Source organism: Pipistrellus kuhlii, unplaced genomic scaffold, assembly GCF_014108245.1.
Source record: "Pipistrellus kuhlii isolate mPipKuh1 unplaced genomic scaffold, mPipKuh1.p scaffold_m20_p_9, whole genome shotgun sequence".
Lineage (NCBI taxonomy): Eukaryota > Metazoa > Chordata > Mammalia > Chiroptera > Vespertilionidae > Pipistrellus > Pipistrellus kuhlii.
The window spans coordinates 60,567,346-60,591,809 of NW_023425595.1; the positions used below are offsets into that span (position 1 = coordinate 60,567,346).

General features: G+C 49.3%; 1 protein-coding gene across 2 annotated transcripts in view; it reads right to left on the bottom strand.

The window, feature by feature from the left end:
- Positions 1 to 11,188: 11,188 nt before the first annotated feature.
- RDX (radixin) overlaps positions 11,189 to 24,464 on the bottom strand; it is an 88,565-nt gene continuing 75,289 nt past the window's right edge. For both annotated transcript variants that reach the window (XM_036428298.2, XM_036428297.2), the window contains 2 exons: positions 15,069 to 15,162; positions 11,189 to 11,749 (listed from right to left, as the gene is read on the bottom strand). In XM_036428298.2, coding sequence (XP_036284191.1) covers positions 15,096 to 15,162 — 67 coding nt within the window. In that variant the 3' untranslated portion in view covers positions 11,189 to 11,749; positions 15,069 to 15,095. The remainder of the gene's footprint in view (positions 11,750 to 15,068; positions 15,163 to 24,464) is intronic.

The following is a 24,464-nucleotide window of genomic DNA, read 5'->3' on the forward strand; positions in this document are numbered from 1 at the left end:
TGTCAGTGAGTTAGAGCCACAGTAGTTCCTATTAAAGGCTCAGATCTGTCAGTGAGTAACCTGAGATGCTTCTGTCTTCACCTGGGGGTTCCTGTGTCACCTCCTGTGACCTGGAAGTCTTGATTGTATAGATCCGTGGTCGGCAAACCAGCTCGCGAGCCACATGCGGCCCTTTGGCCCCTTGAGTGTGGCTCTTCCACAAAATGCCACGGCCTGGGCGAGTCTATTTTGAAGAAGTGGCAGTAGAAGAAGTTTAAGTTTAAAAAATGGGACTCTCCAAAGAAATTTCAACCATCGTACTGTTGATATTTGGCTCTGTTGACTAATGAGTTTGCCGACCACTGGTATAGATCTTCCTAGTTTTCTGCATCCCTTGCATGAATGAAGCTTAGTGTCTTACTAATGCCTCCCCTAAAAATAGGCTCGTTTCCCTTTAAGAATTGAAAATACTCTTATTTCATATATCATCATGATTATAAAATGGTCTAATGCTCTTGATGGTTCAACATATTCAAACTCTGTGTCAGTTTATAGGAAACTATTCCAAGGAGCAGATTTCCCCCCCCTTCATTGTTTTGCAGACTTTTGCTTATTTTCCCCCTTAAAATTGCTTTTTGCCATTATTAGATTTTTCTCTCCTCCCTTCCCTCTCATTTTGTGTTGTTTCACTTCTCTTCAGCTGTTTACCTGGACTCTTATGGGTTTAGGTAATTTATTTCAGTTCCTGAGCAGGTTTGACTTGTTGATATTCTGTTACAATTGCCAGAGAACTCAGGATTTCCAAAGCAAGTGTTAGGTGGGAGAGACACGGAGCTGGGACGCTCGTTTGGGCTACATTGTGGCCTAGAGTTAGTAGTTTATCCCCCTACACTCCCTGCCCACCTAGTGGCTTTGTCTACCGAGAAAGGACTCACAGACACTGATGAATCAAATCATGTTTGGAAGGTGAGAGTTGTAAAATGCAACTATAATCATGAACTTCCTGAATTTATTCAAAACAAAATACCTATAGTTGTGCCCATTAAACATACGTACTTACTAGTATTTGTGCCTCTCCAGGCACAGCACTGGGCTGTGGCACCCTTATCCTTCACCTGCTCCAGGCTCCATCCAGGCCACCAAGGTCACCCCAGTGCTCTTGCCCCTGAGACTCCCTGCACGCCCACTAGCACAGCTCCCACCCAGCGCAGCTGGTGCCAGGGACATCCTGCAGACCACTCCGGTCTCAGCTACAGCACCAGGCTTTAGCACAGCTTGCCGCCAGGACTTCCCTGATCAGCTCACTCCAGTTTCAACTCCAACTGGCCTGCCAAGGCTTTCCCAGCACAGCCTGTCCACAGGACTCACCATGGCTCACACATGCTTCAGGTAAAACTGGGTCCCAGGGTTCCTTGCACCAGGACTTCCCACAGCCCATGCTTATGCCAGCTATAGCTCCTGCCTCTGCCAGGCCTACTCCTGGGATTCCCTTTGGCCCAAGCCTGATAGAACTACAGCCCTGGCCACCCTGCCAGCACAGGCTGCTGTTTCACTTAGTTCACAGAAAGACCCAGAGAGATAGCCAAAACGAAGAGACAAATATGCTGCAAACAAGAGAACAGAACAGAAATAGAGATAAGCAATATACCAGATAGAGTTCAAAACAATGGTTATGAAGATGCTCAAAGAACTTGTGAGAGTAGATAAATTCAATGGCAAAGAGACAGAAAATACAAAGAAGCTGTTAAACATACAATAATTAAAATGAAAAATACAGTAGAGGCAATTGATAGCCAATTAGATAATGCAGAAGAATAAGTCAGCAAGTTGGAAGACATGGTAGTGGAAGTCACCCCACTGGAAGATCAAAAGGAAAAAAAACAAATGAAGATAATTTAAGGGACTTCTGGGACAACATCAAGCATACTAACATCAGGGTCCCAGGAGGAGAAAAGAGAAAAAGGCAGTAAACATATTTGAAGAAAATCTCTAAAAACTTTCCAGGTCATGTCTCATAGCTCATGGGCTGCACTGTTGACATGTCTGAGCTCTACTTTCCTTCCTGAGGTGCCACTCATCACCTGTCTGCAGCCATTTCCCCCTGACCCGAGTAAAAGGAGGCCCTCCCTCTCGATGGGGAGCTACAGAGCCAATCTGTGGCCTCAGGTGGCCAGTGCACATTTCTGGGGAAACGGCAGATGAAATTTTTAGGTGATAGTTTTTCTCTTCGAGCCTCTTCTAGTTTATAGCTGCTGCTCTCAAAGTCGGAGAGAGAGAGCTGGTAGGTGACCACTCACTTTTGAGGGTCCAGTGCTGTAGGTAAGTTAAACTAAAATCCTATGCAATAGGCATCCTCCCTAATTTAGAAATGAGAAAAGCATTAAGGCAAATTTCTCTCCACATGCTTCCGATTTTTTTTTCCTTTCATTATGCCACAAGATAGTTCTAGGGATGGGACCAGGGTCACCCTGCTGTGGGCTAGTCTATAAAAGCTCAGGCCCAAGGAATGAACGCCAGTGATGCTGTAACTGCACATATTTAAACATGCATGACCACCTAGGGCCATAACCTGAAACATGCATGACCACCTAGGGCCATGGTCGGCAAACAGGCTCTTCAGCCACATGCGGCTCTGTGGCCCTTTGAGTGTGGCTCTCACAAAATACCACAACCTGGGCGAGTCTATTTTGAAGAAGTAGCATTAAAAGAAGTTTAGGTTTAAAAAATTTTGCTCTCAAAAGAAATTTCAATCATTGTACTGTTGATATTTGGCTCTGTTGACTAATGAGTTTGCCCAACACTGACCTAGGGGCAGGGAAAGATGAGGGAAATATGTATTAGAACTCCCATAGACCACACACCTTCATCACTCTGCTTTGTGTACAAAGCCCTGGCAAGGTGCCACCTGCACTGAAGGGAAGGACGACCTGCGACCTACCTGCCTGTGCTGAGGCTGTGATGCCCGCCCTGACCCAGGACCCGGCCAGATGGCCAGGGCTCAGGGCCTCAGGAAAACCCGCTTCCTGTCCCTCCTGATAAGCAAGACCGGCTGGTTCCTGCCGGAAGGAGAGTGTGTTAGCCTGACTGCCCTGGCTCCTCCCTCGCATCCCTCCATCCTTCCTGGTCCCGGAGAGCAGAGGCGGCAGGGCCAGTCCCAGGCTTGCGTGGAGCCTTTCTTCGTTTCTCTCTGGAGGCCCACTCAGCTGGCAGACTGACCACACCTGCTGCAAACACACCTTTTATGTGAAGCAGCTGCCATTTGCGTCTCCCATGCTTTCTATTTGCATAAAATCAGCACGAGATTAGAAACAGAGAAGTTTAATTAAGTGGTTGAACAGATTCCCTTCCCAGCTGCCCAGGAGAGCTCAGTGCGAGACAGATCACTGAGAGAGTAAGACACACAATGGTTAAATGCACTTCGCATTCGCCAAATCTCGGCTGCCCGGCTCTGTCAGAGCCTGTGCTGGCGAGTCTCAGTGCTCACTCTGCTCAGGGGTCACCCTCAGGGGCCCAGACACCTCAGCCTTCAAAGGTGCTCTCCCCGTAGCCCAGCTATCCAAGATGTGATTATCATTTACATAACTAATTGTTTCAAATATGCATGTGAAAAGATGGAAGGAGATGGCAAATACAATTGTGTAACTACATGGAAAGCTCAGGAGGAGACTTACGGGTTTGCCACATTTGTTACCAAATTATCAGGAGCAGGAGAAGCACACTGTGCTGCTGTGATGAGCACACCTGCAGCACTGCGGGCTCTAACGCCGGGAGCTGGCCATGCCTGCTCTGGCCCAGCTCAGCCTCAGGGCTGTGCTGAGCTCGGGAGGTGGAGAGCAGGGGAGGGGACCACTGCTGGAGGAGGCCCTGGCCCAGGGACAGCGTCAGTGTCAGCCTCGCCACCAGCCCCAGTTCTCACAAACCTCAGAGGCAGAGGCCCTGGCTCTTGCCTTCTTGCATGGGCCCCACCATCTCTCCTGCACCTGAGCCATCTGGAGAGGCCGGATTCTTAGATCTGCTCCTCACCCTCGCAGACAGGGGTTGTGGGGGACACTGAGATCGCCCAGACAGCAGGAGCCCAGGGGTGGGGAAGAGGAAGAAGGAAGGCTTCCCCTCCATCCCTCTAACCAGAATTAGCAGCCAGCTCCTGTGCCAGAGCCACGGGAAGTGCCGGTGGTTAGGTGGGTGTAGGGGGCATTTGGATCTAGCCACAGCTCAAATGATGTGCTCAAATATATGGTGCTGGAGGACTGAGTGGCGGCCCTAGAGGCCCAAGCAGAAGTTAGAGGAGGGGCGGACAGTCCCCACGGCCATTTCCTCAGCTAAGGAGCCAGGTGGCCAGTGCACTCCCTGACTCACAGCCTGTCTCGCAGACAGACTTCTGCCGGACCATGTGACCTTGTGAGCCAGGCACCAGTGCAGCCTCCCCTGCCTGCCCCACTCTGACCCTCCATCCAAGGGCCCAGTGTTTCTGAGTAAACAGTATCCTCAAGAGCAAACAGAATGTATTCTGGGAGACACGGGCCCTTTCCAGTTGAAGAGCAAAAGCTTGTGGTTCCCAGCAATACGTGCCCAAGGCCTCCTGCAGAGCAGGAAAACCCTACGGCAAGGAGAGCTGGGCAGAGGGGGCCAGGGGCTCATGAGGAGAATTGATTCTTCCCACCTCCAGCCCGTGGGCAAAGGCAAAGGGGGCAGGGGGTTTACAGCCGCTCCCTGGCTCAGAGCTGGCCCTGCTACTGTTGTGGGGAAGGAGACATGGTGGGTACAGTGGGAAGTGCAGAAACTTTAGAGCCAGACACGCCTGCTTGCCCATCTGGTGTCCCCATTGCCTCACTGATGACCTTGAGTAGGTCCTTGATCTTGAAGTTCAGCCACTTCCTCTAATAAAAAAGGGAAGCTTTTTACCCACCTCCCAGGCAAAAAGGGTGTTCGCATAAATAAGATATCTGTGCCGAGTGCCAACACCAGAGCCTGGGATGGAAGAGTTGCTAAAAGGCGTGAATTCCCTTCCCAGCGGGGGCCCTTTCCCCCACTCCTCATGCTGGGCTCCCCAAGCCCTCCACTCAGCCCTCTTCACAGGTCCAAGGTCCACCAGAGCCAAGACCGCCTCTTGGCCAGCACCACTTCCTCCTTTCACTCGCCAGAGACGGCCCGGCCTGATTGCATCATGCCCGATTCCTGAAGACTGTGGGTTTGCAGCCCATGAAAGCAGGCAATTCTAGGGCCGCTCAAAATGCTGCAGATTCTTACACGGGAAGTAAATAACAGATCACAGTTTTGAAAAGGACAATAACAGCATGTATTTTTTTAAAAATACTCCCCAAAAAGAAAGAAAAGGACAATGAAACTAGAGGAGGGTCAGCAGCGGGGAGATCCCCAGAGAGGGAACAAAGCCAACACAGTGTGCAAGTGGGCAAAGGGAAAAGAAGCTGGGGAGGGGGCGGTGGAGGGGCGGGGGGGGCAGACCTCTGAAGCCGAATCACACCGCATTGTTACTGGGTGAATACTGGACCAGGGTTTTGCCACACGGCCACGGTGCCTCGTAAAACCAGCACTGATACCACACCCTCAGCACCGCACTGGCCCAGAGAGCTGCCCAGCAAATGGCCATTCCCGCCGCCGCCCGGCCTATGAATTCTCTAGAAACTGAGAACTCACCTTCCCAATTCCACCACACACACCCCCACCCCCTCAGAGCACCCAGCATATTGTAAAGGCCCTTCAGTCGCCCACTGCAAACCCTCCGGGGGTTGCAGACTCGGCTGGGAGATGCGTCCTCTTGTAGGCCGCCCTCCCTGCCCTGCAGGAACCCTGCCCCGTTGCAAAGTCTGCGGCCAAGTGTGCAGGTTCCCTGTCCTTCAGCTCGTCATCCTGTGAGCCCACCAGCGGGGCCACATCCCCTTCCCTCAACACCCCGGCTTTCCCTGATAGCAGGCGCTGGGCCTGGCCTTGCTCCTCCTTGGCCCCCCCTTCCAGAAGCTTCCCCACCTCTCAGGCCAGACCTGAAGGAAGCATCCCCTGCCCCTCCCTCACAGCAGGTGTCACCTACCTGCCACCTTCGCCTCCGCAGCTCTGCACTCCCAGGCCCTGCCAGGCCCCACTTCCTGTCTGCTTGCCACCCAGCACACCTGTGGCTCAACTGCTGCTCATCTTTCTCAGCTGGGAGGGGGAAGGCAGGGACTTGAATTGTCTGCTCCTTAGGCATACGAGGAGCAAATCAACAAAGCTCTGTTGGAATGTTGTTGGGATCCGCCTGAGCGAGCACCACTGGGATGGCTGAGACCCAGCCCTCTTAAGGGGCTGGGCTACCTGAGGCTCACACCTCCCGAGAATCACCCACACTCATCTTGGGTGGGCAGGAAGGGGGGTGAGCCTGAGGGCTTGGCCAGGAATGGGGATGTGTGGGTTTGAAGGCTATTCCTGCTGAGGGGAATGAATAGTCAGGCCGGCCAGAGCTGAGCCAGCATCTCCCAGCAGAGCAAGGAAAGGGAGCAGCGGGGAGATCCCCAGAGAGGGAACAAAACCAACACAGTGGGCAAGTGGGCAAAGGGAAAAGAAGCTGGGGGCGGTGGCGGGGTGGGGTGGGGGGACAGACCTCTGAAGCCGAATCACACCGCATTGTTACTGGGTGAAGACTGGACCAGGGTTTCGGCCACACCGGTGAGAGGTCCTAGGGCAGAGTGGCTTCTAATCACCCCCCCCCACACACACACACACACACACACACACACCCAACCCCCACTCAGTGGCCTGGAGAAAGGTCTGCATCTACCCCCCAACATTGTTCCTCACCCCTCAGTCCAGGAAACAACCCGGACTCAACGCTTGATGAGGTGGATAGAAGCCTCAGTCCCATGGCCCCACAGACTGTCGACCCCTCTGGTCCCTCGCAAAGCCGCCCGGACCCCCCTGGCTGTCTCCAAAGTCCCTGCCCTTGTCCTGAGTGACTCCTGGCACAGGTCCCACACCTGAGCCTCGTTGCTGGGCTAAATTAACACGAAGAGAATCCAAAGTAGGTTCTGAGCACCTCAGACTTTATCAAGTCGATGAGAAAAACAAAACATGCTATAGAAGTCAGTGATTTCACTGGTAGAAATAACCTCCAGAGGTCAACAACTTGCTGAGAGACGCCCAGCAGAAACAACCGGGCATCAGAGTGAGGTTCCTCCTCAGGCCACGGCAGCCTGTTCTGTGAGGCCAGGGAAGGGGGTGGCTCACTGGCTCCAACCTGAGTTGCCTTGCCTTCCTCCAACCACAGCTAACCAGAAAGGGGGGTGGGGTGGGGTGGGGTGAGGAGGAAGCAGTGCCATGGAGAGGGTGTGTTCGGGGTGCAAGAGGGCTGGGACACACGCTTCCCCTGCGGTGGGTGCCCCGGGTGCCCTGGCCTGCGGGCCTGCGCGCAGGGAGAGCCGGAGCAGGCCCTGGGCATCGTGTCCGCTGAACTGCTGCGGCTGGAGGCGGTGGGATGTCACTCAGGTCCCTTCTTCTCAAAGGGCGAAGGGAATCCCTCTCGGGTTTTAGGAAGGCCGGTGGCAGAGACCAGGAAGCTCACCAATAACCCCTGCGGGCCCCCCCCGCACTCCCTCTGAACAGCTGGGCAGAGGCGGGGCTGCCTGGGCCTGCGGTGGAAGGCCCTGGGGCATGGCCCGCTCTGCGCCCCACGCGGGGCCAGAGACCTGGTGCCCGGCCCCGGCCCCGCCCCGGCCCCGCCCCGGCCCAGAAAGCAAAGCATCCCCAACGCTGGGTCCAGGGCTGAGCCTGAGCCGTGGGCGCCCGCCGTGGGGCCATGGCCTTGACCTTCCTGAGGGCGTGGAGAGAGGCGGGGGTGGGGGACCCAGGGGTGACAGTGAAGGGGGAGCCGGGCTCTGGAACAGCGGCTCTGCGGGGGGAAGTGGAGGGAGCAGCAGGCGGTGCAGCCCCCACACCCCATCCGACCCCGCCCTGTCTCCCCCCTACCCACCCACCCACCCACCCAGAGCGGAGGCCCCACCCAGAGCGGGAAGGGTGGGGGGCCCGGGCCGCAGGGAGGGTGGGAAGCCGGGCGCGGCTGAATGAAGGAGCCAGGCCCGGGCATTCGCAGGAGGTGGAGGTGCCCAGCGCGGGGAACAGCTCGTCAGGCCGGAGGGGCGCGGGGTGCGGGGCCAGGGCTCTCCGTCCGCCCGGCGCTGACCCCACGGGGCTCAGTCCGTGGAGACCTGTCCGCCCATCTGCAGGGGCCTGTGCTTTGTGTTTCAATCCAAGGCTTTTCCAGGGCGCGGGCTCCCTGGCTCCGCAGAGCCCGCCCCGGGTCCGTGTGCGGGAGAGTTTGAGTGGCCACGTCCCCAGGGAGTCTCTGCCACTCGGCCTTTCAGGCGGATGGATGATGGCCTTGGCTCCGCGCTCTCTCCCCAGAGCAGCAATGAGCTGGCTCCATCCCCATCCATTTCTCCCCGAGGCCTTGGGAGAGGAGAGGGATCTGCAGTCACTCCTGCGCCGCCTGCCCTGCCCAAGGACGCGCTGACTCAGCCCGGAGGACCGGACACTCTGTTCCGGCCGGGCGCCCCCTTCCTTCCCCCTCTTCTGTCCTCCACCCCCGTCCCCTGTGAGTGTGGGCCAGCCCAGCAGCCCGGCCCACAGCCTCGGGGCACCTGGCCAGACCCACAGGCTCTGGGGGTTGGGGTTATGGATGGAGGAGGGACTGACATGGGGGGGCGCTTTAACACAAGAACATGTGCTGATCAATGGGGAATTCCAGCAAAAGGAAAAGCAGGTGAAGGCCATGGGCCTCCGGGGCTGATAAAGCTGGGAAGGGAGATTGCAGGCTCATCTCCTGGCTTCTAGCTTCCTAATGTTGAACCCCAAGTTAGGCAGCCAGCCGTCCCCTGTGTGAAGGGCTGGGCCTGCCTCTGTCCAACTGAGCCCTGGGGGAGCAGCCAGGAGTGTGGGCTGCCTGCGGCTCCCCGGGGAGAGGAGGAAGGGCTGGCCACCCTCCCACACTCCGCATCCCACCTGCTGGGAGAGGGCTGAGGCCCAAAGAGGGCAGGAGCGGTGCTGACCCTCCTGTCTCTGCCCTGCAGGAGGGAACATCCCACCACGCGCTCCCTCTGTGGGTGCAGCTGTCAGCAATGGGAAGGGTGCTTTTCCCCCTCGGTGGCTCCACTCCCTCAGCTCTGCCTGTTGGCCTGCACTGAGTCCCCTTTCCTAGGGCCTGGGGCACTGTTCCATGCCGCCTGTGGTGGGCTGGGCGGCTCAGGGAGAGGAGTGGACTTCTGCTTTGAAGTTTCAACCTCCATCAGTTTGTCCTGGTGAGGAGTGTAGACTGCAGCCCTGGAGAAATCCAGTGAATGGATGTGTGCAGAACGCTCAACAGATTGTCTCCCAGCCGGCGTTGGCCAGGGGCTGCTCTGACTTCATGCATCTTGGTAGCTGAAAATCAGTGACCTTCACACCTCTCGGTGGCCCAGGTTTGCCATCCCATGGCCTTCCTTTTAGCATTAAAAAGTATGCTATGCCCTCCCCTTTCCCAAAGGAGGAGAGGCTCAGGAACTAGAACCTTAGAAATCACTTAGTCCAAACACTTCGTGTTCCAGCCGACGAATCATAGGCCCCGAGAGCGGGAGTGGCCGGTCCCGGTTTAACCTCTGATTAGTGAGTGGCAGGACCACAGCCACATCCAAGTTTAACAGCCACAGGCCGGATGTCCTCAGCTCCGCAGACACACTCCTGAACTGTTGCTGACACAGCATTACCCATAGTGGGCTCATCCCATACAATACTCTCACCAGAAGCACCTATTTGCCAGGTATCTTTTTTGTTGCTGTTGTTAAAATAGTTTATTGATTCTTCACAGAGAGGAAGGGAAAGGGAGAGGGATAGAGAGAAATATCGATGGGAGAGAAACATCAAGCAGCTGCCTCCTGCACACTCCCTACTGGGGATGTGCCCTCAACCAAGGTACATGCCCTTGACCAGAATCAAACCCAGGACCCTTGAGTCTGCAGCCGACGCTCTATCCACTGAGCCAGACCGGTGAGGGCTGCCATGTGTCTTTTAAAGTGATTTCTCCCTGTGGCACCAGTCCTGCCAGAAATGTCTGTGCAGAGGAGGTTGTGTGTCCGGTGGTGTCCCCCGGGCGCTGGCTGCGGAAGGCAGCAGCTTTATCTTTGGACCCTGAGCCTCCAGTCTATTAAAAGGTGAAAGTGAGACTATACCTGGCGTGTTGGGTCCTTCAGATGGTTATCTGATCAGTGGCTCTGAGGGCTCAACCAGGTGATCCCGTCAAGTGCTTCCGGTCTGTATGTTTTAACACATAGAAGGTGGCGTTGCACGCGCTGCCTCTGACCCGGCACTAGGTCACCCCTCTGGCTCCACGGAACGCGCAGGCCTTGCAGCAGGAGGAGGAGAGACCCGAGACACAGCAATTTGATGAGAAACCACAACAAAGTGTTTTTTCAGTGATAGACGCGCCTGCTAACTGAAGACTTCAAATAAACGATGAGACTCCTTTGGGAACCAATATTCCTTCCTAGTAGACAAACAACATCACTTCTGCCAAACGAAAGGTTGTTGGCTTAGGCATCAGCTGTAGGAGGACACGGTCTCTAACCCAGCCGGACTCGGTATTCTTGGAAAACATCAGGTTCGGATGGAAAATTCAATATGGCATTGTGACATGAGTCAGCTATTTTTGTGATCCCCTCTTACATCCTTCAAGAATGCATGGTGGGGCCGTTATGTGGCAGGTGCTTACCTGCTGGGTGCAAAGATACGCCTTAAAGACTTTCAGAGGACCCACACAGATGGAAAATTCACTATCACACTGGCAGGTTTGGGGTATTATAGTTTCTCTGAAAGCCTCTTAGGGGTATGTTTGTGCCCAGTGGGTAAGCACCTGCCACATAACGGCCCCACCACGCATTCTTGAAGGATGTAAGAGGGATCACAAAAATAGCTGACTCATGTCTCCAACGGTCACCCAATCCTCTGAGCTTCAAACCACCTGGACATTCAAGCCGCCTCGGAGCGCCAGGAATAGTGCCACCTAGTGAATTAATCATGCTGCTTCGTGTCCTGGGTCCCAGCCTTCTTTCTCCACACCCGGGCCGATTCAAACCAGCACTGTGAAATCAGAGACAGTGAGAACCTGAGATGGGGCAATAGGGCAGTTCCTTGAGAAGGTGATATTCAGCTCCTACCATCCCCATGCAGAGTCAAGCGGAAAGGAGTGCCCGGCTGATGTTAGAATATATTTATTGCTACCTTTATATACAATTATACAAACGGCCCAGACAGGAAGAGGAATGTTGCATCCGTGTCTCCAGACTTCACAGGTGTGAGCAAGTAATCAGAGCTGTTGAAAAAGTGGAAAATTCTCAGAAAGTCTCTCTATCTCTCCTTACAGGCTAGTCATGCAGAGAAGTGGGCTCCCAGAAGCGGGTGCCTTCTGGCACACCGGGGCACGATGCTTTGGAGATGGGATGCAAGAGAGGCTGGCTCAGGGCTGCAGGGAGCAACGCAGAGTCCTCCAGTCCCAGCCCATCTTTCCAAGCTCCGTCCCTAGGAAAGGCAGCTGAGAGAGGCGGAGAGAGACAGGATAGCAAGAAAGGGAAACCAACAGGAAACTTGAGATGTGGAAAGAACCATCCGAGAGAGCCTTGGTTTCAGGACAGGTGCCCATCTGGTTTTGGCTGAGATTCCAGCTTTGGGGGGGTAGGGGGGTATTCACATTCAGAATATCAGGCATGTCTTGGTAAGTCCGTATCCCAATGCTCATCATAGGTCAGATGCCAGGGACCTGCATGAAGACATAGAAAGTGAACAGGAAAGTTGGGTAAGAATGAAGAAAATGAGACAAGTCTAAATAAAAAGGATAATTTGCAAATCGACCAAAGGGAATGACCAGAACAAATGCTCAACCAGTCGCTATGAGGCGCACTGACCACTTCTCGGTCCCTTCCCCAAGCCAGCAGACTCAGATCGCCTGATGGAGAACGGAACGGGGGAAGGAGGGGTAGCGGTCGGGGGCAGGACTGGCTGCCAGCAGCTGGAGAACATGGCCCTGACCACAGGCCAGACCTAGGGGCCGTACCTGCGCACAGATTTCATGCACTGGGCCTCTAGTATTACCATTATAGGGTCGAAATGGGAAGGACCCTGCAAACCTTTCCACGGGTTGTAAGTAGCAGTTAGCTGGTTGAGTTTCCTGTTGAACTGGAAAGGCGAATGGATGCAACGCCGTAATGTACACAGACTGCTCCCAAACCAGGGTGGGCCACAGACTCTGCCCTCTGAGCGCAGCCAGGCTACAATGATGTTTGGTTTCAAAGGGAGCCTGACACAGATCTTGCAACTTGCAGATCCAGAATCTGGATGTGGACATGCGATCCCGGTATGAAGACGCTTCCTCTCACGTCAGTCAGATAAACCTTTGGAGAGGTCACAGAGCAGCCCGGGGGCATGTGTGTCCAGAGCTCACTGTATGTACACCAGCTCCGTCTTACCCTCGTCAGGCCACTCCCCAACCCGGGGGTCCAGGAGGGAGTGTCTCAGTTCTAGCAGCCTCCTGAGCTGCAATCAGTCCTGCACTCAGAGAAAGGACAAGGCCTGCAGGTTGAGAGCAAGAAGCCTGTGGGTCTAAGCGCACTAGGCTGCACTGTCTGGTACCTGAGGCTGCAGGGTGTCCTATCGCTGAAGAAACCGCCAGCTCTAGCTCAGCCCGTGCCTTTAGCTGGGCCCCTGCTTTCTCACCACCACAATCTCAGGGGCCACAAAAAGGCAGGTGAGAGTCTGATGGAGAAACCCCAAAGTCTGGAGGAGAAGGACCAGAAAGTCACTGAGAAGTCCCTGTCCTTTTTCTTGGGTAACATTCTAATCACTCCCGAGGCTGCCCGCGACGTGCCTCGTCTGCGATCCTTTGATAAGTTAATCTCTGGATCACTCCCAATCTCTGACATTTGATCTTGACTTTTCCGGTGAGTCATTCAGAAAACTTATTTTCCTACTTCTGACGACAACAGGATGGAGTCAAACCATTATCGGTTAAAAGTCAATGAGGAAAAACTGCAAAACGTCAGGCAAGTTTTAATTGGGGGGATTTTTACCAATCAGGAAACAAAATGGAGAGAGCTACATAAATTCCTGCATTGGAAGGCATGGGGTAAAGGGTCACTCATTGCCAAGTGGGCATGGTGGGTAGTCACGTCCCAAACATACAAGATTTTAGAAGAAGGCTTATCGTTGCCTGGAGAGTCCCAGTCCATTGTCTCTGTGCATCCGGGTGAACTCGCCTTTGAAATGCCTCTTTTCAGACTCCTCACGAGACCGCATAACAGTGTTAACTACCCTATAATACAACCCTCTCCTTGCTTTCTCCCACATCCATATAATCTTCCTTATTTTCACTCTTTAATCTCAAATTCGTAAAAGTGGCTACAAAACTGTTATTCTCTGAAGCATCTGAGATCTCGCTCCCCAGGGTATGTTGTCCCTTTGGCTCAAATAAATTCATAACATTTTTTAAAATAAAAAAATCAACAAGAATAGCTGAGAATTGGCAGCGATCTATGGAACATTAAGAATGGGTTTTAACCAAGGATTTTAGCTGAAATACCAGGACTAAGACTGACTAAATTGCAAGAATTCACAATCGCTCCACCCCCTTCAAAACAAGTGACTGGTGATGGATATGGCACAAGCCCCTCAAGTGAATTTGAAACAGTGAAGTGTTTGGTGATGTCATGGAATGCCAGATTCTTGAATGACCTTCAATTCATTTCAGAGCAATCCAAAATTCAAGGCCAAAGAAGCAAATCATTCTAAAAATTTCCCACCTATAGCACACATATATGATTGTTTTTTGTGTCATATGAAAAAAATCCTAAAAAATAATATTGTTATTATGGACATTTATTCCAGATCTTAAAGTGTTCGATCAGATATATTCGCATACTATAGCTAGTGTTAGGTTTACAGACCGTGGGGAAGCTTAACCAGCAAGCCGAAGGAGGTCAAAGAGCCACTCCAGGTCTACAGGGTAAACGGCATCGCTGTGGTTTTATTTAGAAAGGGAAGGGCCAAACAGTGTCTGCCAAAGAAATCCATGAATCTAAAACAAGCTGCTGTCACGGTAATCATGCTGATCAATGATTTTTAAATATTTCCAGATTAAGACCAATGCATAGTGCTAGCCTGGCTTAGGAACCAGTTCTGGGATTCTTCTACTCCATGTGTATGTGTGACCCTTCGTTTTTAAGTCTATCTAAATATTTTCCTAAAATAAGAGGAAAACCAGCAGCAGCACACAAGTGGCCTATGTGTGAGCTCGCACTGTAATACTCCCCATCAAGGGTGTTCCTTTAAAGGTAAGGGAACAGTCTAAAGCGGCCGGTCCAATCAAGCAGCAGTTCACCAGGATTATAAATAAAATCTCAGTTGAATAAAATATCAGGCTCTAGCCCATGGTTCTCAGTGGTTAGAGCACTGGTCTATGGATAGATGGGCTGTAAGTTTGATTCCTGACCCTGGCCCTGGTTGGGGCATGTGTGGGAGGCAACCAGTCAATATGTCTTTCTCACATCAGTTTTTCCCTCTCCCTCTCCCCTCTCCCCTCTCCCCTCTTCCCTCTCCCCTCACCCCTCTCCCCTCTCCTCTCTCCTCTCTCCCCTCTCCCTTCTCCCCTCTCCCCTTTCCCTTTTCCCCTCTCCCCTCTCCCCTCTCCCCTCTCCCCTCTCCTCTCTCCCTTCTCCCCTCTTCCCTCTCCCCTCTCCCTCTCTCTCCTTTCTTCACTCCCTCCCTTACACTCTCTAAAAATCACTGGGAAAATATCCTCAGGTGAGGATTAACAACAACAAAAATAATAAGATAAACTATCTAACCTCAAAATTATTAAATTGGAAGAAGATGTTTTTGTCTGGCAAAGAGCCCACGAGATGCAAGCAGTTGAGAAAGATCTGGAGGGGGTGGAATTAGAGGCTGTAAGGGCAGAGATGCTCTGAGTCAGCTCCTTGGACTGAGCATCCCCATACGTTGGGGCCCTAGCATCATGGCGGGAAGCAGATGTGGCGGGTCTAATGGGAAGGTGGGCGGCCCCGGCCACAGCTGCTGCTTGTACTTACCTAGGGAAGGAGGGAGGCTTCTTCCTGTTACATCTGCTTTATGCTGTTCTGGCAAGGACGGATCTGGAAGAATGCGTACAGTTTGGGTCCCCACCTTTCAAAAGAGACATCACAAGGTTAGAAAGCACTTAGCCAAAGAACACGGAAGGACATGTCCCAGTCTGGAATGCCAGGATGACTGGTCCTCCTGGATTGGGGATGGGTGGGAGGGGGACTCTTGGTAACCAAATCGCCAATGTAATCTCCGTCTTAATCTTTTTTTCAATCCACTCTTGAATCTCCCATTATTCCCATATAAAAATAAAAATAACATTAAACCTTCCTTTTAAATAGATGTTAGAATTCAAAGAGTTGTAGGAACTCTACATAAACTATTCAGTCTCACAAGAATAATGGATCTCAAAGCCATACACATCAAAGCTCTGTATATATCAGAACATTGCTTGAGAGGGAGTGTATATGTTACCCGAAGTTCTCTTGACTAGTGGGCACTTTTAAAATGCCTTTTAAACACCAGTCAGGCTCAGGGACTCCAAATCCTCTGGGGTGTCTACTTTGAAATCAACAGTTGCTGTGCTGGAATAAGCAAAGGCTCAATATCCTCTACCTGCCGACCGAAAGCCTGGTGTGGGGTAAGACAAACAATAAAAGCAACCTCTATGCCCTGTCCGGTTTGGCTCAGTGGATAGAGCGTCAGCCTGCAGACTGAAGGGTCCCAGGTTCGATTCCGGTCAAGGGCATGTACCTTGGCTGCAGGCACATCCCCAGGAGGGGGTGTGCAGGAGGCAGCTGATCTGTGTTTCTCTCCCATCAATGTTTTTAACTCTCTATCCCTCTCCCTTCCTCTCTGTAAAAAATCAATAAAATATATTCTTAAAAAAAAAAAAAAAAAAAAGCAACCTTTCCTGCGGCCAGGTTGGCCCAAGAGATCAGAGTCAGCTGACTCCCCAGCCGGTCTCAGACACCAGGACAGTCACAGTTAACCCCACAAGGCAACTGCTACCCCCGCCACGGGATCCAAGTGCCAGTCCTCAGAGTGGGAAGAACATTGCTCACAGTATTTTTACGCTTAGGGTTAAACAAGCAGAGAGTAAGCAACTGGCGATGTGTAACTTATAAATCAGTCATGTGCCCCGAGAGCACCTGTGGTAGGCAGCTGCCCATGGAAACCATGTGATAGATGGCAGTTCGGTCTCCAGGCAGTGTAACCCATAATGAAAAATGGGGTCTTTGCAGCAAAATACAGGAGAACCCCCAAATCTGTCCTGGCCAGTTATAAAGGAAGATAGAAACAACGAAACATACTAACCCTGTTATAATTTTCCTTTGATACTCTGGCTTAACGTTAAACTGGGGGAAATTAATTAGATGACTAAGTAGTACTGGAAATTTAAGAACATTTTAAAGAGACTTGGAAGTATTTCGAAGACTGCCACTTTATCATATCAGATGTCATTTAAAAGTGTATTACTGTATTTTTCCTTAGTTACCAGGATTAACCGTAACTGAGGTTGATTTATGCTCATAACTGAGGAATGAAGGGAGAGAGAGCAAAGGAAGGAAACGTGAGTGATTTACATGGAGATCCAGAGAAAGGAGAGTGAAGTGGATCAATGTAAGGTACCAGAGAGAACACAGAATACAGCGATAACCCAGGAAACTCCATTTCCTTGAGAAGAAAGGTGAATAGCAAGTCAGAAATTTCAAAAGTTTGCCACCAGATGGCGCCATGAGATCAAAACTACTTGGTTGAAGACAGCCCTTAAAGGGAGTGAACCACACATATCAGAGGAGCAGAATATTCTCAGAGCAGGGACTCAGGACTGGAGGAGCGCCAAGCCATAGGTTAGATCATATAGCAAGTTAACCCAGGAATGCAAACTCGGTTTAATAGTAAAAAATCTACTTATCTGATCCAGTAAGTTACAATCAAAAAGCACATACACATTAACTCACTATATATAGACATTACATTTGACAAATTTTAAACCTTTATATTTCAAAAACACACAACTCACAAACAGAACAAAACAAAAAAACCTCTAGCAGAATAGGCGAATGTATATAACAGGACGTTTCGTTAATCTGATAAAGGGCGTGTACTAAGCACCCTCAGCAAATGTGGTGGCTAATGTTAGAAGCATTCCTCCTAAGCCAGAAATGAGATGCCATTTATGTCGAACTTGGTACTGAACATTTCAGTCAATTCGATAAGATAAGGAAAAGAAGTCAATGTCCTATGGACTTGGAAAGACTGACAACTGTCATTATTTGCAAAAGAGGACTATTCTTGTGGAAAGCCCAAGAGACTTCAGAAATGCTTAGAAACGATAAAAGTTAAGCAAGGTTCCTGAATATAAGGTCAGCAAACAAAAATCCATTTCATTTCTACACACCAGCCATCAAGAGTTTTAAAATGTAACTCTTAAAAGATAGTAAAAAGTAGGGGAGGATAGGGGTAAGGGGAAGAGATCAACCAAAGGACTTGTGTGCATGCATATGGGCCTAGCCAGTGGCCATGGACAACAGGGGCATAGGGGTTTGGGATGGGAATGGGGGGATGAGAACAATTATGTGATATCTTAATCAATAATAAATAAATAACTAAATAAATAAAGTGGGGGGGGGAAAGATAGTAAAGAATGAGATGCTGAATAATAAACCAAATTAATGCTAACAAAAATGTATTATCTTGATGGAAAAATGTTAAATTTTACTGAAAGGCATTAAAGGGAGACATCAATAAGTGGAGAGAATTAACATATTCATGACCAGGAATATTTAATATAAAACAGATGTAACTTCCTCCCAAATTAATCTATTAATACATCTCAACACAAAAGTCTTTTGTTCCTCGTACACTTTAGGAATTCTAAAATTTATGTAGAAGAACAAAGAGCCCAAACTAACCCAGAGTTATTATCAAAACAAGCTGGAGAGACTTTTAAAGAAAGCTCTATCAGTCATCAGGGCTCATATAAAGCTAAGGATACAGGAACTAAGACGGAATGGTGTTGGCACGGGGGTAGACAAGTTGGCCACGGAACAGAGGCTATCCATGTGCTGGCTTGACACAGGGAAGGAGTGTCAATCCTATCGGTGGGGGAGGGATGAGCTGGCAAAGTGTTAAGACACTAGTCATCCAGAGAAAGCAATGGATTCACACTTCACACTATTAACTAAAGTTATTTCTAGCTGGACTAAAGACTCAAGAGTAAGAACAATAAAACTTTTAGAAGAAATTTTAAAAACTCAATACTTTTAGAAGAAAATATAGGAGAAATCTTCATGACCTCCGAGAAGAGAAGTTGTTAAACAAGATACACATCAAAATAATTTCCCCAAACCACAAGGGCAAACTTTTCTAAATTAAACTACAATCAAATTTTAAACTTTTATCCATAATAAAAAATGTGAAAAGAGAAGGCACAGAAAGAAAGGAAATAGCTGTAAAATAATCAAATGTCAAAATATTAAATCAGCCAGGCTGGTGTGGCTCAGTGATTGAGTGTAGACCCATGAACAAGAAGTCTTAGGTTCAAGGTTTGATTCCTGGTTAGGGCACGTGCCCAGGTTTCAGGCTCCATTCAAAGAAGAGAGTGTGCAGTATGCAGCTGATCAATGAGTCTCTCTCATCATTGATGTTTCTAACCATCTGTCCCTCTCTCTGAAATCAATAAAAACATACTAAAAAATAAAAATAAAGACTGATACAAAGTATCTATTGCATATATAAATACATGTTTTCATAAAATACACTATACATAATAATATACATTCCTTTATTTATAATTCTTCTAGGTACACATCTTTCCCCAACACTGTTGTAAAACAATCTCTAGTTCTTAGGCCTTTAAAATGGAAATTGAAGGCAGAAAAATACTACAATAGATGGGAAGTTATCCATTTGCTTCCTATTACCTTTGGTCACGAACTATTAGAATGTTGGATGTCTCACAGAAATCATCGAGGCAGCAAAGTCAATAGTTACTCTAAGGACTCCGAGTAAAAGAGGCCACCCGTTGTTCCCACGGTGCTGGGCACCCTCGTCTCTAAACCAGCGGCTCTCAAAGTGCTGGCCCAGGACAGCAGCTGCCTCACTGGCTCAAAATGCAAGTGCCTAGGCCCCACGTGGACTGACTGGACCGGAAACTCAGGGCGCGGGCCCCCAGTCTGCATGTTAGCCAACTCTCCGGTGATTCTGATGCAAGCCGGTTTGAGAATCACTACTGGAAGTTTTAGGTGGTGTGTTTTTAAAAATATATTTTTATTGACTTCAGAGAGGAAGGGAGAGATAGAAACATCAATGCTGAGAGAGACTCACTGACAGGCTGCCTCCTGCATGCCCCCACTAGGGACTGAGCCCGCAACCTGAGGATGTGCCCTGGGACTCAACCGTGACCTGGTCCAACTCAGCCCCTGAGCCACTTCGGTGGACTGCTTTATTTTATTTTATTTTATTTTATTTTATTTTATTTTATTTTATTTTATTTTTCCCCATCCCCTCTATGCCCTCTTCCACACCCTGGAAGTTTTTAGTTTTTAAAATATATTTTATTGACTTTATACAGAGAGGAAGGGAGAAGGATAGAGTTAAAAACATCGATGAGAGAGAAACATCAATCAGCTGCCTCCTATACACCCCCCACTGGGGATGTGCCCGCAACCAAGGTACATGCCCTTGACCGGAATCGAACCTGGGACACTTCAGTCTGCAAGCCGATGCTCTATCCACTGAGCCAAACAGGTTAAAGCATCCTGGAAGGTTTCTTTTTAATGTATAAGGAAACATCTTCATTACAACAAAACAAGATCCCTCTGATCAGAACAGCTGAGAAAAGCAGACCATGGACCTTTGCAAGAACGTGACTGGTTTATAACCCCTCTGACACAGGATCAGCAACTGCGGCTCATGGGCCAAATCTGTTGCCCACCTGTTTTTGTAGAGACTGTATTTTTTTTATTATTATTATTGATTCCAGAAACGAAGGGACAGAAAGAAATATCAATGATGAGAGAGAACCACTGGTCAGCTGCTTCCTGCACACCCCACACTGGGGATTAACCCGCAACCCAGGCATGTGTCCTGGTCAGGAATTGAACCATGGTTCATAGGCTGGTGCTGAACCACTGAGCCACACCAGCTGGGTGAGATCGTCATTTTTTAAATTCAATCAAAAGGCAAATATTTCATAACAGGTGAAATGAATTACAAGGCAGTTTCAGTGTCTGTAAATAGTCTCGTTGGAAGGCCGCCAGCAGCATTCATCACATACGCCTATAGCTCCTTTTGTACGGAAAAAGCAGCTTGTGTAGTTGAGACAGACAATTTGGCCTACGATGTTGAAAACATTTAATATCTGCACCTTTACAGAAAAGGTTTGCCAACTTCTACTTTAATTCAATAGTTAGAATCTATCCATCTATTGATAAAAGCAAAATATAGGCAATCGTATTGATATTTTTATTTTAAAAATACAATTTTCATTTTAATTCTACAGGTTAAAAGCATCTATCAGCTTAAAAATAATAAAGATAATTAAATCAGGTCCATTTTTATCTACAAAGTAAATAATCCACACGGAGCAGCTGGGAAATGTTATTAATTATGCTTTCTCTCTTCAAACATTCTAATACGTGGCGAATAGCTGGCGGCGGGTTTTCATGGAGAGCTCTACACATGCAGTGCTGAACACTAACTCAGCGCCCTCCCACCCGTTCCCTAAGGGGCTTCCCCTAAACCGCAAGCTCTCCCCGGGCTGCCCACGGACTTCTCTCCCGGGCCTCCCACTGTGGCCTCTGCCCTCCTTCCCCCCTAAAGCCTTGCTCCCTCTGGTCCTCGGCCTCTGGAACATTTCCAGACCAAGTTCATATCACACCACTCAAGACCTGCTTACTGAATTCCTGAAATGCTTCATTCAACGCCTCCTGGGTGGCCGAAAAATCCCATTTTTATCCATCTCCACCTTTACTTCCTGAATTTCATCTCCCTCTAGATTTCTAAGATCCCTGGGCACAGGCCCTTTTGATTCTGAGGGCTTTCCCACTCTGTAAGAAGAAAAGAATGCTTCCTCACCCGAGTAATTCATGTATTTCAACTGTGAATCTTCAGGCCACACTCACCTTTCCTTGAAAATGAGGCATTAACCCTTCACAGGCTGGTGTCACTAGCCCAGCACAACAGTGGCATGATCCTGGTCTTCAGTGTGGCGGGGCTAAGTGTCCAGCTCACTGTTACTCTGTATGCAACTTAATATTTAAAGTCCTTCTTTGGCCTCTACTTTAATGGGTGCATTCCCTTTGAGTGATGTCGCACCTCCAAAGGGCACTGTCATGGACTCAAACCCCAATTGGAAAGGTAGTTAAGTGTTTCGTGGTCAAAAGGGCACGGGCTTCCAATTCCAAGAAAACCAAAGACAGCCGAAACCGGTTTGGCTCAGTGGTGGAGCATTGGTCTGCGGACTGAAGGGTCCCAGGTTCGATTCCGGTCAAGGGCATGTGCCTTGGTTGCGGGCACCCCCTCAGTGGGGGGTGTGCAGGAGGCAGCTGATCGATGTTTCTCTCTCATTGACGTTTCTAGCTTTCTATCTCTCTCCCTTCCTCTCTGTAAAAAAAAATCAATAAAATATATTTAAAAAAGAAAAGAAAAGCAAAAAGAAAAAAAGAAAAGAAAACCAAAGACAGATGCAGACTCGGCCACCGCGGGTGCCTTTGAAACTGCAGGGAGGCCCTCGTCAGTCATGGCGTCTTTGTGTGGCTTAGGAACAGGCAGCTCTGTCGTCCTGGGTACACACTTGTCGAGCGGAGCACCCACTAGACCTGTACTTCCATCCTGCCCTGCTGCCCCTGCCCTGCGGTGAGCACCTGGGCTCCTTCCAGCCTCACTCACAAACCCCCTCCTATGGGGTCACTCAGCTCTGGACTTACTCCCTCTTTTCTGGTCCTTGAACAAGTCAAGCCCTCTCTTGCCTACGGTCTTTGCACATGCTGTTCCCTCTACCTGGAATGCTTTCAAGTGAAGAACGCAAATCGGTGTCAAGTGGGCCGCTCCTGGCAAGCAGACATATGGCTTGCCTGGCAAAAACATTTTTTTTTAATAAATAAATCCTATATAATAAAAGGGTAATATGCAAATAGACCCTAACAGCCAGACAACAGGGAACAACTGGTTGCTATGATGAGCACTGACCACCAGGGGGCAGATGCTCAATGCAGGAGCTGCCTCTGGTGGTCAGTGTGCTCCCGCAGGGGGAGCTCCACTCAGCCATAAGCCGGGCTGATGGCTGTAAGTGCAGCAACAGTGGCGGGAGCCTCTCCCACCTCCTCGACAGCAGCACTAAGGATGTCCGACTGCAGCTTAGGCCCAATCCCCTGGGCCAGCAGGTGGACATCTCCCGAGGGGCGTTCTGGACTGCGAGAGGGTGCAAGCCAGGCTAAGGGACCTCTCCCAAGTGCACGAATTATGCACCAGGGTCTCTAGTAAATAAATAAAAGCTGACATAAAATTTGGGAGATTTCACATAAAACTACATTTCAACTTAAATATCTAAAGCATTATTCTTTAAAAATTTTTTTAAAGCCATGTTTGGCTTATCTAGGAAAATGAAAAGGTGCAACAACAGAGCCTGAGGAGCTGGGCCATCCAGACAGGCGTGAGGCCTGGCTGCAGCCCTGCAGGCCCCGCAGCCCCGGCACTGCATCACCATCGTGATTTAAATAAAAGAGCTGGCCTGCTGGTTTGTTCAGTGGATAGAGCATCAGCCTGCGGCCTAAAGGGTTCCAGGTTCAATTCCAGTCTAGGGCACATGCCCGGGTTTCAGGCTTGATCCCATGTGGGGTGTGGAGGAGGCAGCCAATCAATGATTCCCATCATTGATGTTTCTCTCTCTCCCTTTCTCTCTCTCTCCTCCTCTCTGAAATCAATAAAAATATATTTTAAAAAGAGGAAGAGGACCTAGCCTTTTCTTCCACCTGGCAACTTATATGCCACCTTCTCACAGACTTTTTGTGATCTTGCCACCTCAAATTATCATCCCTGTATTTTCCCCAACTCAGACCCTTGTTTCTTTCATCTCAACTTGATATAAATTTGCTGTTTTACAGGTCAAAGATGGTTCAATGTTTGCAATTTCACGATTTGATCTAATACAATTTTAAACGTTTATTTTGCTTTCCTATAGAACCTGAGTCCAGTGGGATAAGGATTAAGTCTTAGTTGCTGTTATATTCTCAATGACTTTGACTCACTGAGCACCTGGCAGATCTGAGGCACTGAAATATTTGGATAGATGAAAAGTCTCTCCCCACCAAAAGTTTTCAGCAGCCCCAGAACATTCGTGAAATGCATTTTCCTGACCTGAGGTCGCTAGAATTAGCCCATGTTACAAGTGGACTTTCCTGACCACAGCCCAAGACAGTCCTACCACCTCTAGCCTGCCCACTCAGCGCTGGAGCTGAATCTAGTCCGACTTCGTCAGCTTCTGCTCACAGAGCGAATGCCCCTGGTCCTGGCGTTGGAAATTACTCCTGAAGGGTGAAATTTCTCCTGGAGTGCCTGTGCAAACCAGCACTGGGGTCAGTGCTGCACATGCACTGAGATGTCCCTCTCTCAGCCCTGGAACAAGCTGGGAAGTGACACTTGCTCCTGAGGTGAATGCTGACAATTACAATAGCCTCAGGGATGTCAGCAAGAGGGATGTCGTGGCTCCCCGGGCCTTCCTGTGTGGGCTCCTGTTCGCTTGCTTTGTCAAACTCTCCTGTTTCCTCTACACTGTGACTGCTTTTAAAAATTATCTACGAATCCTCAGGACCTAACTTTGGGCACTTAATGGTTAATGAGTGGGTAAAATTATTTGAATGGATTAAATCATGCAAGTGCCACACAGTGCATCCCTACAAGGCAAATATGGGGACATTTTTATTGAGTAGCTATAATCCCATGGATGTGAGTAGAAGTGAGGGTGGGATTCATGCTGGAGTGCCAGCTTCAGACAGAGGACACTCCTAGAAAGAGCATTTTCCTGTTCTTTGCATAGGTTTGTGGGAAACACTTGCAGAAAACACTGCAGTTACTAGTAAGATAAGTAAAAACTATTCTTAGTTTTTCACAATTTGATCGAATATAATTTTAAACGTTCTAGTGCCAAGAAAGTCCTCTTTTCAATGTTTCTACTGGGTGTACCAGTTAATAATTCAGATTTTTTTCAATAGATGGAGTTACACGTGTTAATATATATGCAATTTGATATGTATGCTATTTTGTTGTATTGACAAACTTCAAAATTTCATGTCAAATTTTCTGAAGGTGGTGACATCATATTTTTATGCTTAAAAATGTCAAATTTCATGCAAAAAAAAAAAAGAGCATTTGTGGGAAGTTTTAATTCATTACTTTAT